Source organism: Daktulosphaira vitifoliae, unplaced genomic scaffold, assembly GCF_025091365.1.
Source record: "Daktulosphaira vitifoliae isolate Bord-2020 unplaced genomic scaffold, ASM2509136v1 Scaffold_4, whole genome shotgun sequence".
Classification (NCBI taxonomy): domain Eukaryota; kingdom Metazoa; phylum Arthropoda; class Insecta; order Hemiptera; family Phylloxeridae; genus Daktulosphaira; species Daktulosphaira vitifoliae.
Window position 1 is genome coordinate 16,543,290 of NW_026099575.1, and position 17,820 is coordinate 16,561,109.

Below are 17,820 nucleotides of genomic sequence, written 5' to 3' on the forward strand. Positions count from 1 at the left end.
ACTACGTCGGTGTACGCGATTGAAGTCGTACCGCATCTCTTGAGTCTGATGACTCGTGGCCAGTAGTCTGGCGTGTTTTTAATTTGTTTCATTGTTTTTTTTGGTTGGTATTGGCCTGTTTAGGTGACAACCAACACTTTATATTACCAGTTACGTGCTATTACTCGAGTGCTCAACGGAAATAGAGCAGCGGAGGTTGCACATTCCTAACGCAAAAGGAACAATTACTTTGGGAAGCGTTTTGGCAGTCGATTCAACGTTAATTGCACTATGGATAGCTGATGGCTGGGTGATGTTTCGTTTTGTTTGTTTTTTTTTCTACTATTATTATTCTAATGTTAATATATTGATATATTGAATATTTATTAGTTTATAAATATATATATGTATAATAAAGTTACTGTTTGGAATTGATATTATACGATTGTCAAGTAAAACCCCCCGATCCGTCATTTATGTTAAGATAATTAACTTAACGTTAAAAGTATAAAGTAGTGAAATAATTTACTCTGGGAATTGTAAAGTTTCATTTCAATATATTTTTACAGTTAATTTTTTTAAAAATGTATGGCAGTTTTAAGAAAAAAATGTCAAAATATACCGATTTTAAAAATCGTATTTTTTTTGAAGATTTGCCACTTTTACAGGGAACAAGAGAAATTTTGCATTTCATGCATTCCATATTTCCCTAAATTCCATTGACTTCTATCCTCTACATTGTAGTGAAGCTCTATGCGATTTTACTCATCTTCTCATTGATTGTCCTGCCCTAATTAACAGCAGAAATAAACTTTTTAGCCTCTTGGCCGTCCAAAATATTAATCCCCTTCCGTAGCTCATATTCTTAATTCTCGTTATTCCATTGTAATTATTTCTATCATATCTTTCCTGAAGAGTTACGGCTTTGTCATTTAATCTGCAATTATTTTATTTTATTTATATAATTATATATACAGGGTGGAACAGAGTCTAACTGACAACTCATAAAACTTATGATCTACATACCATTATATATATATATATTTTTTTAATCAATTTTTACAATATTAAACTATACTTATAAAATATTTTATGCTATTTTTTGCAATCAAAAAAATTATTTAAAATCTATTTTTTTTACATTTGAAGATATTCATTTCATACATAAGTTTTAAAGAAAAATTTTGATACCAAAAACTCTTATATTAATACAGCATTTTGAAATTTGTTAATACAATTTTCCTATGATATCTAATGTTAGTCCATATTATGTAAATTACAGAAGTAAACACTGTCTTATGTTATTTACTGGTACAGATTTTTTTTCCATGGATAATAATAACAATTAACGCGCTTTTTACAGATATGATTATCTCTAATCTTTATTACAAAAATTAGAAACATTAACGTATGTTAACAAGTTTAGATGATTAGCCAAGTTAAAAGTGATAAAAATTATTAATTTGCATGATTCTATCATTGATATCATATTATTATATGATATTCTTTGTTAGGAGATTTGATAATAAATGCACTTATTCACTATTATTAACGTTAAATTTATGAAACATGAACCTATTCAATTAAAAATTCAATTTGCTTTAAGATAACTTTTTTATAATTTTTTTAATAAACTTAATTTTACTACTACTTGTTTTTTCATGTCATTAATAATTATTTTAATAATGTTTAATTTTTCTCTATTTTTGAGTATACTAACAATTATTGTTACATTTGTTGTACCGTTATAGTATTGTTACTGTTATACTTATTACTTTTTTTTTTCTTTATAATTTTTGAGCTAATTATAATTACTTTACAAATAAAAAAAAAAATTGAAGTTTCAATCCTCTGGTTAATAAAATATAATAAGTTATAGGCAATTTAATATTGTTTAATTTTATGTAAAAAAAATGAAAATGGGTTGAATACAATTAAAGATATTTAGAATTTAATGAAAAAATTTTTCGTGGCACATGAAAAACGCTAATTTCGCAATAACTCAAAAACTGTTCTACTTTTTGTATTTTGGACTTCATTTTCGGAATCATTGGACGATTTTACATAAAAAATGACTATCATAAGTCATAGGTCAATTTTGTTGTAAACTAGTGTTATTATTAAAAAGGCAATATCTTCAACTAGATACGATATATGAATTTTTGACGTATCATTGAAAGTAATCAGTCCAGTAGAGCTGAGAAAAAGTGGCAAAAGACACAAAAAAAATCTTAGTAAAATTAATACATTTATAGCTTCGGATTGAAGCTAAAATAAAGTTAACTCTCTTAAAAGGTATTAAGGATGAACACAACAAATACTTAATGATTGATAAATTAAGAAAAAATGTATCCTAAAGAAACCAAATAAAGAATTTTCAATATTAATTTTAATTTTTAATAAATTAAGTGGTTTATGATAATTGTATTACTCTATATATAATCAGTTCAATAATGTTAACACTATTAGTGAACTCACTATATTTTCTTCAAATAATAAACAACTCTATGCAAATTATTTGCTTAATTTTCTCTTTTTTTTTTTTGTTCTACATCATCATCATTAATGTAGCTTCTTATTATATTTGAATTTTATAGCTTCTCAATTTTTTTACATTTCTATGGCTTCTTTTTTTATTTTTTTGGTTTCTGAACTTCTTTGCATTTCTATGGTTTCTCAATTTATTTGCATTTCTAAGGCTTCTCAAATTATTTTCATTTCTAAGGCTTCTCACTTTTTTTTACATTTCTATAGTTTCTCAACTTATTTGCATTTCTATGGTTTCTGAACTTATTTGCATTTTTATGGCTTCTCTTTTTTAGCTTTTCTATGGCTTCTCATTTTTTTTTGCATTTCTATGGTTTCTGAACTTATTTGCATTTCTGTGGCTTCTCAATTTATTTGCATTACTAAGGCTTCTCAAATTATTTGCATTTCTATGGCTTCTCATTTTTTTTACATTACTAAGGCTTCTCAAATTATTTGCATTTCTATGGCTTCTCATTTTTTTTACATTTCTATGGTTTCTCAACTTATTTGCATTTCTAAGGCTTCTCAAATTATTTGAATTTCTAAGGCTTCTCAATTTATTTGTATTTCTATGGCTTCGTAAATATTTCAATAATAATATATATTTCAATTCTATATAAGTATCATATAATAAGCTCAGTTTGTAAGTGAAGTGTAAATTTAGTTACTTTTAAATATATTTCTAAAGCGTTTTACTTTTGTTCGAGTTAGACTATACCTCTAAATTCCTGTTATTAAATTATCGGTTTCGTTCGAGGCAGCTAAACAGTAGTACGGCTAGTTGTGCACCTCACTAGATTGCCGTCTTTCCTTAAGTCTGTTTACGATCACTATAGGATCAGATGAGAGGGGTGGATGTCAGCTAATCGCATATATAATAAATGATGAGTAGACAATAAATATAAAACAAATATAATAAAAACTCTTTAATAAATAACTTTAGAATTAAGGGGCATATGGGGATGTCCTTATTACTAGTAGACAGTGAAGTGACATAAAACAAAATAGAAAATATATAAAATAAATTAGACAAATAATTAAAACTTAGCTGTAGTACGTAGAATAGAATGGTGAATAATGGCAGCGAGATATGGACTGTATGTGTGCGTTGAAATGCTGAAGACGTGAAGGATGACATTAGTTCGTGATGCGCGACAAGGGCCGGCTACACAGATAGACATGTACAAAATATGTGCGCAAATGTCCTTGCGCACATATTAAATTTATGGTCTTGGAAAAAGAAAAAGTAGTATCTCAGGAGCTTTATGGTTATTCTAGCGAAAATCCCTTAAAGGTATTAGGGAAATTTAAAGCATAAATTGTTTTTGGGAAGAAAAAATTAATTGATGAGTTTTATGTTGTTGATAGCAAGGGACCTCAAATATTGGGAAGAGAAATTGCTATTAAATTGGGTGTATTGAAAATTAATTTAAATGTGATTCAATAAACCTAAAAAATAGACCAATATTAATGGTACAGGAAAACTAAAAGATTTCCAACTATATATACCTATTAATACAGAGGTGCATCCAGTTGTTGTTTACTAAACATTATCTAAATTTAAATAGATAATTTTGAAGTGATCAATTTTATACTTGTTGGCTAATTCAGAATCATTTTATAACAATGGAATAAATAATAAAAACATATTAAAAATAATATTCTTGGCTTTTGAGAAAATTCTCAAAAATATTCTGGAGAAAGACTATTATGGTAATTTTAAATCACTATCCGGTACACATTGCTCGACTAACACGTAAATGATGCGCAACAACTTGTTGCATTAACCGAGCGTGCGTACAAATGGCACTAGGCTAGATGGGCAATCAAAGAATTTTAATACAATCTTCATGTATTTTGTTATATTATGGACTATAATATATGTTCAATATTTACAACTTTTTATTTTTTTCTTTTTACTTAATAGTATAGAAAAATAAGTGAAACATTAGAAAACATATCTACATTTAGATTTTTCTAGTGTCAAGTATTCATTGGCTATTTGAATGACTTTTGAGTAGCTAAATTATCTAAATTAAAGTCTATTTTTTTTTACTAGTTATTAGAGTAAAAATGTCCAAATCGTTAGTCATAATACATTTTACAATAATTAATTGTATTTCTTTTAGTTTTAGTTACATATAAAAAAACAAAAACTTAACAGATGTTCTGTTAAATAAATCAAGAACAAAATTTTAAAATAAAGTTTCCTTAAATAATTTATATTAGATACTAAATACTATTAAAATAAGCTTTTATTCAATAAACAATTATTCTGAATAAATTATTGAATTTATAAAAATATATTTTTCTCATTCTGTATTTGTAACTTTAGTCATATCATTAACTAATAAATTGCAAAAAATTATTTGTCCAGCATCAGAATTAAAATTATTTTTATTATTTTGGAGGTTATAATATTTAACTATTGTATACTTATATGATAACTTTTAAATTGAGTCTTTAAACGTATTTAATAAAATTATGCATTATTAAACAATGTTGTCAGTAAATTATTTATATTATAATCATATTACTTTATGATCTAATTGAAACCTAATCTTTTAATAACAAAATACTATCTGATAAATAATAAATTAATTCAACTGTTTTGAGTACATTAACCTTTAAATGACATCATAATAATTTTTTTACAAATATACAGTATTGTCCTGCTAAATAGTATCAAAATCAATTTCCTGTTACCCACGCGAATTAATAAAAGTAATTCCACTCTTACTACATTACTCGATGATACAACAAGTATTATAGAGAATAATTGTTTTATTTAATGAAAATTATATTGGAAAGAAATGAAAAAGGAAATATTATTTTCTGTTTTACTGTCATTGATAAAACTCATTGGCGGAAGATCTGTTAATGATTTTATGAAAGATGTATTTTCTATAGACGATAATTCGTTAGATGAAGAATGTACTACAATGGAATGTCAAACATCAAGTATTATATTTTTTATTTAAAAATTAACTAGTAAAATTTACTAGTTTATATTTAATATTTAATTTAATTTAAAATATATGTGTTATAGAATATCTACTGAATAGCATGAATCGATCTATAGATCCATGTGTAGATTTTTATGAATACTCGTGTGGTTCTTGGGGGAAAGAACACCAAGTAACCTCTACCAAATCGTCATGGTATCAATACAAAGAAGCAGAACGAGATATCACTAAAAACTTAAAAGGTAAAAGAATAAAACCCTAGTACAACTTTATATTTGTATTACCAACAAAAACAAAAGTTATCATACAATTCATACTGTAAACATAGAAATGGAATTCTATTAAAAATATATTATTACAACATTTATCGACTACTTATTATTATTATTATTTTTAAATATGTTGGCAGGCTTAAACAATGCGGTTTTGATAACCGATTGGTTAAATAAATTATCAAAAATAAACGTTAGCTAGTTTTTTTAATGAAACTGTTAAAATAATGACTAAAATAATAAATAAAAATTGAAATCACAAATCATTGTTATATTTTAAGATACTATTGGTAAAATCTCGGGTTTTAGAAAAATGAGATTAAAGTATTTAGTTATTGGCTTTGCATCAAATTTCATATCAAAATAAATATATAATATTTATAATTCTAATGAAATATTATAAATCAAATAGAGAACTAAAGAAAGTTATTTTATATTATAAATATATTAGATTTACTTGAAGCTGAAAACAATGATGAAATAATGTTACCTGCAAAAAAATTTTACAAGAGTTGTATGAACTCAGGTAATTATTTTGAAGTTGAAAGTAGTAGTAAGCTGTTGATTAAGTAATTATTAATGTGTTGTAGTAAAAAATAAAATGAATATAGAATATTTGAAATCAGTGATATTGTTATTTGGTGGTTGGCCGATCGGAAAACACGAAAAAAACAATAAATTAGAATTTTTAGACTGGACGAAAATTTATATTTATTTAGAAAAAAACTGGAAAATTCCTACTATTTTAGAAACTGGCATAACTGTTAACTATATGAATACCAGTCAATACATATTAATGGTATGTTTATTACTTATAAAAAATGAATGAAACCCAATTATTATTTGAAAAACTTTTATTGAAGAATACAAAACTAAATATCTTATTTTATAAGAGTTGATAAGTTATTGTTGAACTACATTTGTTTGGTAACATTTATTTCTTAGTTTAAATGTCATTAAGGTGATTAAATACATAAATATTAGAGCCACGCCATTATTTTTTAATATAAATCATTGAAGACTTGTTTAAATTTTAGATAGATCAGCCTGATATGATGTTGCCAGTTTCTATGTTTTTAAATCCGTCTAAATATTCTGTTCAAATATCTGCTTACTCAGAGTTAATCTCTGGAACTGTTCTATTGGTTAAAGAAGATTTGGGACTTGGATCAACACACAGTAATAATTTTGGCGATGAAACAGCACATGAAATAATAGAGTTAGAGACAAAAATCGCAAAAGTAAATGATTAGTGTAATAACGATTATTTTCATTCGTGTAATAAAAACTCCGACCTTTTTAGTTGCAAAATAATAGATTCATAAAAAAAAGTGAAAAAGTTTTAAAGAACCGTATAATGACAATTGCAGAACTACAAACTATCACAGACTTTGTTTCAAATAAATTTCGTGTGAGATGAAATATATATTTAATTGTTTTTCTCAATTATATACATATAATTTTTTAGGTTGATTGGTTGAAAATGTTTCAACTTATGTTTAAAGGTACTGATAGAATCATTAAAGATACTGAAAGAATAATAGTAAGAGATGAAAATTTTTTAAAAGAATTAATTCGTGTTCTTGAACAAACTTCAAAACGTATTATAAGTGAGCATTACATTATTAATTAAATGTATTTTATTGAAATATATATTATTAATTAAAATTGTGAAAAAATAAAATACAACTTAAAAAAAAGTATATAATAAAAAATTTGCCAATGTATTTTTATAGTTAATTATATGTCATGGTGCTTACTGAGATCGTTATTAACAGATATAAGAGAGGATTTGAGAAATCTTGTCAATGACTTCAATATAGTATTTACAGGAGAAGTAAAAGAAGATTCTAGGTAACTTATTATGAATGTGACACGTAATAATTTAAAAATAAAATACTTCAAGGGTATAATACTTTAGTTTAGTCTAACTTTATGAACTTTCTAGGTGGGAGAATTGCGTAATGGCAACAAATTCTCATTTTACATTCAACATTGGATACACATATATTAATAAATATTTTGACGAACCCGCGAAGAACACGGTTAGTTTACATCTCATAACAGTGAACAGTAAATAGACGTGACATTGATTTCTGGGGTACATTTATAGCAGAAAGAATATTATTATAAAGCTACTCCAGAAATATATATAGGGTATTCAGTATGTAAAGAAACGGGTTTCTATTTTTATCATTGTACATAACAACTAACATGTTTCTTTACTTACTTAACACTCTGTATATATATATATATATATATATATATATATTAGGTATTTACAAAAAATTCAACATAAAACTGTGAATTCAGGCTTTAGAAATGGTTAACAATATACAGCAAGTTTACCTAGAACAATTGGAAAACGTACCCTGGATGGATTCAATTACTCGAAAAGCTGCCATTGATAAATTGCAATCAATACATAAATTTGTCGCTTATCCCGATTGGTTTAAAAACAGCTCTCTTTTGTACACCAAACTTAAAACTGTATGAATAAATTTATTTATGAAAAAACATTTTAAAATCATAATATTTACATGAATTTCAGGTAAACGTAACGGATAGCTACTTGATGAATTTAGAAATGTTGCAAGCTTCTTCCATCACAAGAAAATTATCCAGGTTACATACAGTGCATAATCGCGATGAGTTAGTAAATATTTCATTGGTGAATGAATTTTAAATAAATGTTAAAAAATAATAATAATTTAAAAAAATAGGTGGACAATGGACATTGTTAGTGTCAATGGGTACAATGATATTTACTCAAATGCCATAGGTTAATATTTATTTTACTAAAAAATTTTAATTGAAATGACTTAAGATTTTTGTTTATGTATAGTGTTACCAGTAGGAATGTTGCATCTTCCATTTTACCACAATGTACGAATTCAGTAAGTTTTTTAATTACATGAATTCAAATTTTAAGTATTGTTCTTTTTTTAAGAACCATTAACTAGAGTAGTTCTGAGTAGTAAATACATGTACTAACTGAGTACTTAGTAAAATCAGAGTCTTAAAAAGGAAGACCAGGTACCAGGCAGTTCTCTACCACTAACCATAAAATATAATAATCCATGATCTAAAATTAGTATTTAAGACATTTTAGAAATCTTTAAATAATAAGAATATTTGTCGAATCATTTTGAGACCTATGTTTGAATTGAGAATAATACATAAATACATGATTCGTTCAATTATGATCAAGTTACAGCTCAAACTTAATTTCGTGTAAAATATTATTACAGAGCATTAAACTACGGTATGGTAGGTTTGGTGGTAGGACATGAAATAATGCATGCATTTGATGATTCAGGTTTGTCGACTAAATTATTTGCGTTGTGATAACCAAATAATAATGAGACATTTTTAGGTAGGATGTACGATAAAAAAGGAAACAGAATACAATGGTGGACAAAAGAAACCTTGGAAACTTTTTCAAAAAAAGCTGAATGTTTTGTACAACAATACAACAATTACTACTTAAAAGTGTTAGGAAATCAAATTAACGTAAGGTCTTTTAAAATTGCATATACCTGTATCACATATTTATATAATTTGTTGTACTATAAAATAACCATTGGTAATTCATAACATTTGTTTATGGGAACAATTATTATTTTTATGTCACATTACGAACCTAAAATAATATAAAAGTTAAGTCATAATTATATAATAAAATGCAAAATCAATTTTTAAGTTTAAAAAGCATAGGATTAGTATTAATTTTTTAATTCTTTTACTAGGTATCCATCTTACGATATCTTAGAATTTAATTCTTCTATTTCTTCACCTTTATTCCAAATACTTAGGGCGGCCATTCTTATCCTAAACTTTCACTTGACACAATACCCACATGATCTATGCACAGTTCAGCTGTCCTCATATTGCATTCAATAACATTCTCCATCTTTTAATGTCTCGAATCTGTTTAATTAACAAAGATCTAGAGAAATTTTATTTGATACTATGTATATCTAAACATCTGATCCTTTTTTTTCTAAGTTTATTATTCTGATTTAATATAATTTTATCAAGCTTTAATTATTTATTGTTATTAATAATAATAATATAATGTTGTTAATTAAGTATATCAATCATTTTACTTTATTCTATTTAATTATTCTAGTACAATAAATGACTTGATCGTGTTAAATAAAATTATTATTATTCTAGGTAAATGGGCTACTTACGCAAAATGAAAACATTGCTGATATAGGTGGTTTAAGTCATGCCTATTTAGCTTATCAGAAATACATTTCAAAACACGGAACAGAAAATCGATTACCTGGTTTAGAAGATTTAACACCAGAACAATTATTTTTTGTTGGGTTTGCTAGTGTAAGTTATGTTTAATAATTACAAAGTTCATGATCATTTTTTAAAAACATTTTACAGATATGGTGTGAATCTACTACAGAGCAATCGTTATTGAATGATTTGTTGTCAGATGTACACAGTCCAGGACGAATAAGAGTTTTAGGTACTTTATCGAACTCAATTGAATTCGCTAAAGTTTTTCAATGTCCAGTTGGGTCCCCTATGAATCCCCTTGATAAATGTATAATATGGTAATGATTATTAAAGAACTAGTCAATTTGTACTTTCATTTATTTTTGTAGATAATAAAGATTTAATATGAAGAACCCTGAAAAAATTTTCTTTGACTAATAACTTTCAATTACGTTTTTATAAATGTTATGTGAATTTTCATATTATTTTTATCTTAAAGTATAAACATTTTAAAGGGATACTACAAAATCTATCTCCGGAAAGCATATTTGTTACTATGTCACTTATATTCTATTATTTCATAAATTAGATGATAGGTCAATATAATAATTATTTTATTTTATAAAATATAATTCAATAGTTTGTTACTACAAACTATATAATAATAAAAAGGATAGCACAGTAGAGTCGCGTCACAGTGTTGACATGGCATAGTTGGACAAGTATGGATAATATCTGACTGTGATTAAAATCACTATCATAAAAAACGCTTCGATAAAAATCTGTAGATAGTGTTGAATTTTGAGAAATTGGAGGATTATACCAAAAGCAAAATTAAATCTAATTTTCTTTATATTATCTGATTAGTGGTTTTTTGATTTAGAAGTATAATATATTATTAAATATCTATTTAAGCAATTAAATATAGTATGAAATTATTATTTAATAATTTAGTATTGTAATTTTTAAAGAAAAATTATAAAGAAGTTGTTACTTTTATGGCAAATATGTAAAAATGTTGAAGAGCTTGATACAAAAATTTTCAGATGATAATGTGTGGTTAAATATGAATAAATGGTCTACAAATTATTTTTATCAGAGTCAAAAATATACTTTAATTATTATATTTTTCATGCTAATTTCAAATCAGCAATTAGATTTTTGTATCACCACTAATTTGTGATATTATTAATAATTAGTTCAAAACAAGTATTAACATTTAAAACAAATATTTATAATATAGGTTAAAATGAAATTCATTAACACTACAGTGAACGAAATCATAAGTGAAACTAAACGTCGGAATATTTCTGAATATCAGTATATTATAGAATACTATAGGATATGATAATACGGAATATAGTTTTGAATATTTCATTGTAGCATCTATTTAAATACCAAGAGTTACATAGAAATGATTACTAGGACTTCTATTTAAATAATTTATTACAATAAAAAAATATATATATTGATTTTAACGAAATGTTTAGTTTTCCTCATAAATTTACTGTTAATAGTAATTATATAAATTCATATCATATATCAATCTAAAAAAAAACCCAGCACAGGGGGGTCGCGGCATAGTTGGATCAAGTATAATGATATCTGACAGTGATTAAAATCACTATAAAAAAAAAACGCTTCGATGCAAATCTTTAGATAGTGTTTAATTTTAAAAAATTGGTGGATTATTCCAAAAGCTTCATAAACTGCTAGTTCCTTATTAATATCCTGATTAAGATAAAGTATGTCGAATGAAAAAGGGATTATTAAAAAATAGTATTTCCCATAAAAAAATTATATTGATCAATACACTTTTCAATAAGTTATAGCATTATAAAGTTAAAAATGTAAAAAATAAAATTGAGAATTTTCACACAATAATAGCATTTGGTAGCCATTTTCACCTTGAAGATAAAATAAAGTCCGAAATTTTTTTTTTACATAATAAAGTACATTACATTAGCTTTAATTTAATATATATATAAAAGTGTCAGACTTTCCGGAACACTTTCAAAATTTAAGTTGAAAAAGTAAATTTTTTGTGAAAAAGTTGTCATTTTGAATCCCCCCCTGTAGGCAGGTAAAAAGTCAGATTTATAAAAAAAATATACCAAATGATAGGTAAAGACATCATGCATCTACAAAAAAAAGAATTATATTGATCCATACATCTTTCGAGAAGTTATAGCATTATAAAGTTAAAAATATAAAAAAGAATTTTTTTACAAAAATCGTATTTTTTTTATTAAGTTTAATGTCTGTTTTCACCATGAAGATAAAATAAAGTCCGAAATTTTTTTTTACCATTATAAAGTATATTACATTAGCTTTAATTTAAGATATATATAAAAGTGTCAGTATTTTCGGAACACTTTCAAAATTTAAGTTGAAAAAGTAAATTTTTTGTGAAAAAGTTGTCATTTTAAATCCCCCCCTGTGGGCAGGTAAAAANTTGTGAAAAAGTTGTCATTTTGAATCCCCCCCTGTAGGCAGGTAAAATCAGATATGTAAAAAAAAAATATACCAAATGATAGGTAAAGACATCATGCATCTACAAAAAAAAGAATTATATTGATCCATACATCTTTCAAGAAGTTATAGCATTATAAAGTTAAAAATATAAAAAAGAATTTTTTTACAAAAATCGTATTTTTTTTATTAAGTTTAATGTCTGTTTTCACCATGAAGATAAAATAAAGTCCGAAATTTTTTTTTACCATTATAAAGTATATTACATTAGCTTTAATTTAAGATATATATAAAAGTGTCAGACCTTCCGGAACACTTTCAAAAGTTACGTTGAAAAAGTTCTACTTTCTATATGCATTTTTATGTTTTGAATCCCCCCTGTATTTAGGGAAATGGTCCGATTTAAAAAAACAGTATGTCGAATGAAAGATCTATATAAATACTACTTCTCATAAAAAAATTGTAATGATTCATACATTTTTCAAAAAGTTATAGCATAATAAAGTTAAAAATGGAAAATACAAAATCGAAAATTTTCACACAAAAATAGCATTCGGTAGCCATTTTCACCATGAAGATAAGATAAAGTCCGAAATTTTTTTTTTTCATGATAAAGCATATTACATTAGCTTTAATTTAAGATATATATAAAAGTGTCAGACCTTCCGGAACATTTTCAAAATTTAAGTTAAAAAAATTAATTTTTTGTGAAAAAGTTGTCATTTTAAATCCCCCCTTGTGGGCAGGTTTAGGGTTAAATTTATGAAAAAAATATACTAAACGAAAGGTAATGATATTACACATCTATATAAAATAGAATTATATTGATATGTTCATTTTTGAAAAAGTTACAGCAGTTTTAAGTAAAAAAAATTGAAAAAATTTCGAAAATTAGCGATTTTTAAATTTGTAATTTTTTTGGAGGTTTCTCCCATTTACGGGGAACGAGGGCATTTTTTTCAATTTTTGAGGGTAATGTCTTCGACTAGATACAATTTGTGATCTTTTGACGTATCATTGAAAGAAATTGGTTCGGTGAGAGCTGAGAAAAAGTGGTAACAGACACAAAAAAAAAAAAAATAATAAACACATCTTAGTAAAACCAATACCTTCTCAGCTTCGTATCGAAGCTAAAATTTGAACAAAAAAAGAAGTATGTTTTTTTTAACTACAGCAGCCATTTGCATGTAGAAGATGTTCTTTTTTCAAAAAGTTATAGCAGTTTTAAAAGTTAAAAATATGTCAAAATTTACAGATTTAAAAAATTGTAATTTTTTGGGGAAATTTGTGCCATTTATAGGGAACGAGGGAAATTTTTTCAATTATAAATGATAATGTCTTTAACTAGATACGATATATGAATTTTTGACGTATCATTGAAAGAAATGGGTCCAGTGAGAGCTTAGAAAAAGTGGCAACAGACACACAAAAAAAAAAGGTAGCACAGTGGGGTCGTGTCACATTATAGATGTGACATGGTTGGGACATGTATAGATGATATCTGACTGTAATTAAAATCACTATCATAAGAAACATTTCGATGAAAATCTGTAGATATTGTTTAATTTTAAGAAATTAGTTGATTATTTCAAAAGTAAAATTAAATTCTACTTTTTGTTCTACTTTGACTGTCATTTGCATATAGAATTTTTTTTTCTTTTAGTACATAAAATAAGCTTTAATTTAACATAAATTAACAGGACGCAGTATTCCCGGAATATTTTCAAAAGTTAAGTTGAAAATACAAATTTTCAAGTTTTCAAAAATTCAAATAAATTTTTTAACTTTGAAGAGGCAAAATAATTGAAATAAGTATAAATGTATACTTAATGTAAGTTAGATTCATGTAAATTTTATATTTATGGTAGACTCATTATTATGGCAAACTTTTTTAAAGTATTTTAAAATAAACACATAAAAATAAAATTTGTACACGAAAATAGAATAGTCATCGGGACATATATTTTTTTTTGAACTTCTAGTACATAAAATAAGCTTTATTTTAACAAATATTTAAAAGACGCAGTATTTCCGAAACATTTTTTAAATTTCAGTTGAAAAATTTGAGTTTTATAAAAAAGTTGCAATTTTGAATCCTTTCTTGTGAGCATGTAAAGAGTATGATTTTTCAAAAATATTATATCAAATAAAAGGGAATTACTTATGGTTTCAATATCAAAAATATATTTTAATTTGTCCATTTTTCAATTAGTTATGGTAATTTTTAGAAAAAAAAGTGAAAAAAAATGTCGAAATTTATTGATTTTAAAAATCGAAAGTTTTTGAAGGATTTCTACCATTTACGGGGAACGGGGGCAAATTTTTCAATTTTTGAGGGTAATGTTTTCAATTAGATACGAATTGTGATCTTTTCACTTATCGTTTAGAAAAATTGGTCCAGTGAGAGCTGAGAAAAAGTAGTAACAGACACACACAAAAAAAAAAACACATGTTAGTAAAATAAATACTTTTCTAGTTTCGCATTGAAGCTAAAATATAGTAAATTTCATTAGCAATTAAAAACTAAATTTTAAATTAAAACAAATTAGTACTTAATTAAATTTTTCAGACAATAGTACATTTATATATATAGTAAATAAGTTCAACACAGTTTAATCTTGAAATTTTGCTGTAAAAGGCCTGAAAAGTTTATCTATGAATACTATTTCACAAATAAAGTTATTCAAATAATTAGTATCCTAACAATAGCTTAAAAATTAAAGCAATTTAGTTCATATAAAGTATTTCACATCGATTGATTAAAGTTTAAAACAAATACGAAGTTCATTGTTATTGAATTATATGAATAAATATGACATAATAAATTTTCTCACATGTACAAAGAGCAAAATTTCTGTGAAAGATTAAATTTATCAGAATAATTTAACACAATATCATAAACGCCATAATGAATAATATTATATTATTGACAATTTTTTCTATCGCTGAAAAAAAAATTAGTCCCAGTTTATTCATTTACATATTAATTAAACTAATTTTTTTTATAGATTTTTATTCAAAATCTTTTATACTTTGTAGAATAATCATATTTTATAAATTTTAATTAAAAATAAATGTTTGTTTAATAAAAAAAAATTGTAATAATACCCAAAAATCCTCAAAAAGTTAACTTGAAACTTACAGATATTTAAAAAAAAAATTTTCTGGTTTATTTCCAGTAGATTTTAGGTACGTGTCATTAATATTTTTATTCCAAATATTATTTATCATGAGTATTCAGTATTTATTTTTGCTTCAAGCTGTAAAAAAAAATATTTAAATATAGTTTTGTTTTAATTTAATAAAAATTTGTAACTTAATTTACTATAAAAAGTCATAATAATAATTATAATAAACAAACCAAATAATGTTTGTAAGTATTTAATTAAATTATGTTTTTCTTCAGCTACGCTTGTATTCCACGAAATTCCCTGAATAATTAAACTAATGTGCTGCAAAAATTAAATTATAAAAGGACTAAGGTCCTATACACATAGATCAATAATTTTAAATATAATGAAGATTTCCTGTATTGAATACGTGTTATACCTTAGTCATAGGTACAAATTTGAATAATTGAAGATTTTTAAATATCATTTCATTATTAGTAATCTTTTTTTTCAATAACGTATTTTTCTTATTGTCAGCTATCTGTAATGACTAGGAAGCAATGTTAAATTCAGGTATAATTCCCATCTGGAATTTTGATAGCCTTCCTGACTATCATAGGGTAGCAATGATAACATAGTTTTTTTTTAAAGTTAAAGTGATGTTTTGTTTAATGTTGAGTTGAAACCTATTTTTTTTTGCTTCGATCCGAAGCTGAGAAAGTATTAATTTTTAAAAATGTAAAAATGTAGCGAAACAAATTTTTTTGGTTGAACTAATACTGAAAGGACCATCTAAAAATATTTTTTAAATTCAATACTGCTCGTAAGTCACATTTTATCACTTTTACTTGAGAAGTGAACATTTTTTCAGTTTTGTCATTGTTACTGTATAAAGAAATTTTAGTTTTTAATGATTAACATGAAAACTTTACTCTTTTGATATTGATATGCATAATAAAGTAATATGTACACATTTTTATTTAAAAAAATCCAAAATATAACACAAAATTTTGCCACATAGCTGACGTTGTATTTTTCTTCGTACAGAATCCTTCATACAGAAAAAAAAGAATTTAATTACAGAAAATAATTAGTTAACAGTTTTAGTTGGTCCAACAATAAAGATCAAGTTGGAATATCTAAATAAATATGAATTGCCGATTATATTTGGATCAACTAAATATTCTAGTCATGTATAGCTAATAGTAACTAAGTGAATCACTTAAAGCTACTGATTAAGATATTAATTCCAACAACACGAACAATTAGTCCAACCATAAAAAATGATTAGATTTTAACTATTTTGTATAGTTGTTTTAGCTATATATATTTAATCATATGTGTTCAATTATCATAACTATACGTTTTGTTGCTATGTTACCATATTTTTCAGTTACCCTATCTATTTAAATGGATGTTACAACTATCTAATTTTTTCCAACAAATGTCACTCAACATAAATACTTTGTTATATAAACACTTGTTTAAATATTTTTTGTATAATATCTTGTACTAAAATTTAGTGGGGTTGCAAACAGACCGAAATTTAAAACAACTTGTGGTAATTGATTCAGTATAAAAATTAACATCTATAAACAAATTTTCAAATTTAATTTAGATATCATTTTTCAATTCATCTGTAAAATGATAAAGATTTTAAAATAAATGTTGAGTTTTTTTTTTCAAATTAATTTGAACTCTAAAAAAAGTATACCATACAAAATGTTTAAAATATTTTCCGAAGCATAAAAGATGTTTCCTTAAAAATACATTTTTTTAAATAAATAAATTTTAAAGAAACACTAAGTGTTATTATTTAGATTCATATTCCTAACCTATTAAAATTTTCCATCGTCTAACAAATGAAATATAATTGTCAATATGTTAATAAATTCTAAATAATGAGAATACTAATTTTAAAATAAATAGATTATTTAATATTTGATTAGTTTTTTTGTTCACAAAACTGTAATATAAAATTATGCATTTATATTTCAGTAAAATTTTTATCAAAAACTATTTATATTTTTTAAAAAGAATAATAAATATATGTACATATTGAACGATTACTTTAATGTAATTAGTTCAACAAATATTGGTCTAACTCACTTCTTTATACAAATCACATGATAAATATCAGACACAAAAATATACATAATCTTTTTATTTTCTCGCTACAAAAAAGACAAAAATTAAACAACTCATTTACTTAATGTATTACATTTTTTATTCCATGTAAAACCATTAAAGTGGTGG

The 17,820-nt window shown here is 24.7% G+C and overlaps 1 protein-coding gene across 1 annotated transcript; it reads left to right on the forward strand.

The window, feature by feature from the left end:
• Positions 1-5,236: 5,236 nt before the first annotated feature.
• On the forward strand, positions 5,237-10,429 carry LOC126904866 (neprilysin-4-like). Its single transcript, XM_050684179.1, has 17 exons — positions 5,237-5,469; positions 5,558-5,716; positions 6,198-6,272; positions 6,337-6,545; positions 6,784-6,987; positions 7,050-7,157; positions 7,215-7,356; positions 7,483-7,600; positions 7,695-7,791; positions 8,060-8,236; positions 8,298-8,398; positions 8,470-8,528; positions 8,592-8,643; positions 8,998-9,065; positions 9,123-9,259; positions 9,926-10,090; positions 10,148-10,429. The coding sequence occupies exons 1-17, from the start codon at positions 5,322-5,324 to the stop codon at positions 10,322-10,324; spliced, it is 2,196 nt and encodes a 731-aa protein (XP_050540136.1). The 5' UTR covers positions 5,237-5,321; the 3' UTR covers positions 10,325-10,429.
• The last annotated feature ends 7,391 nt before the right edge of the window (positions 10,430-17,820 follow it).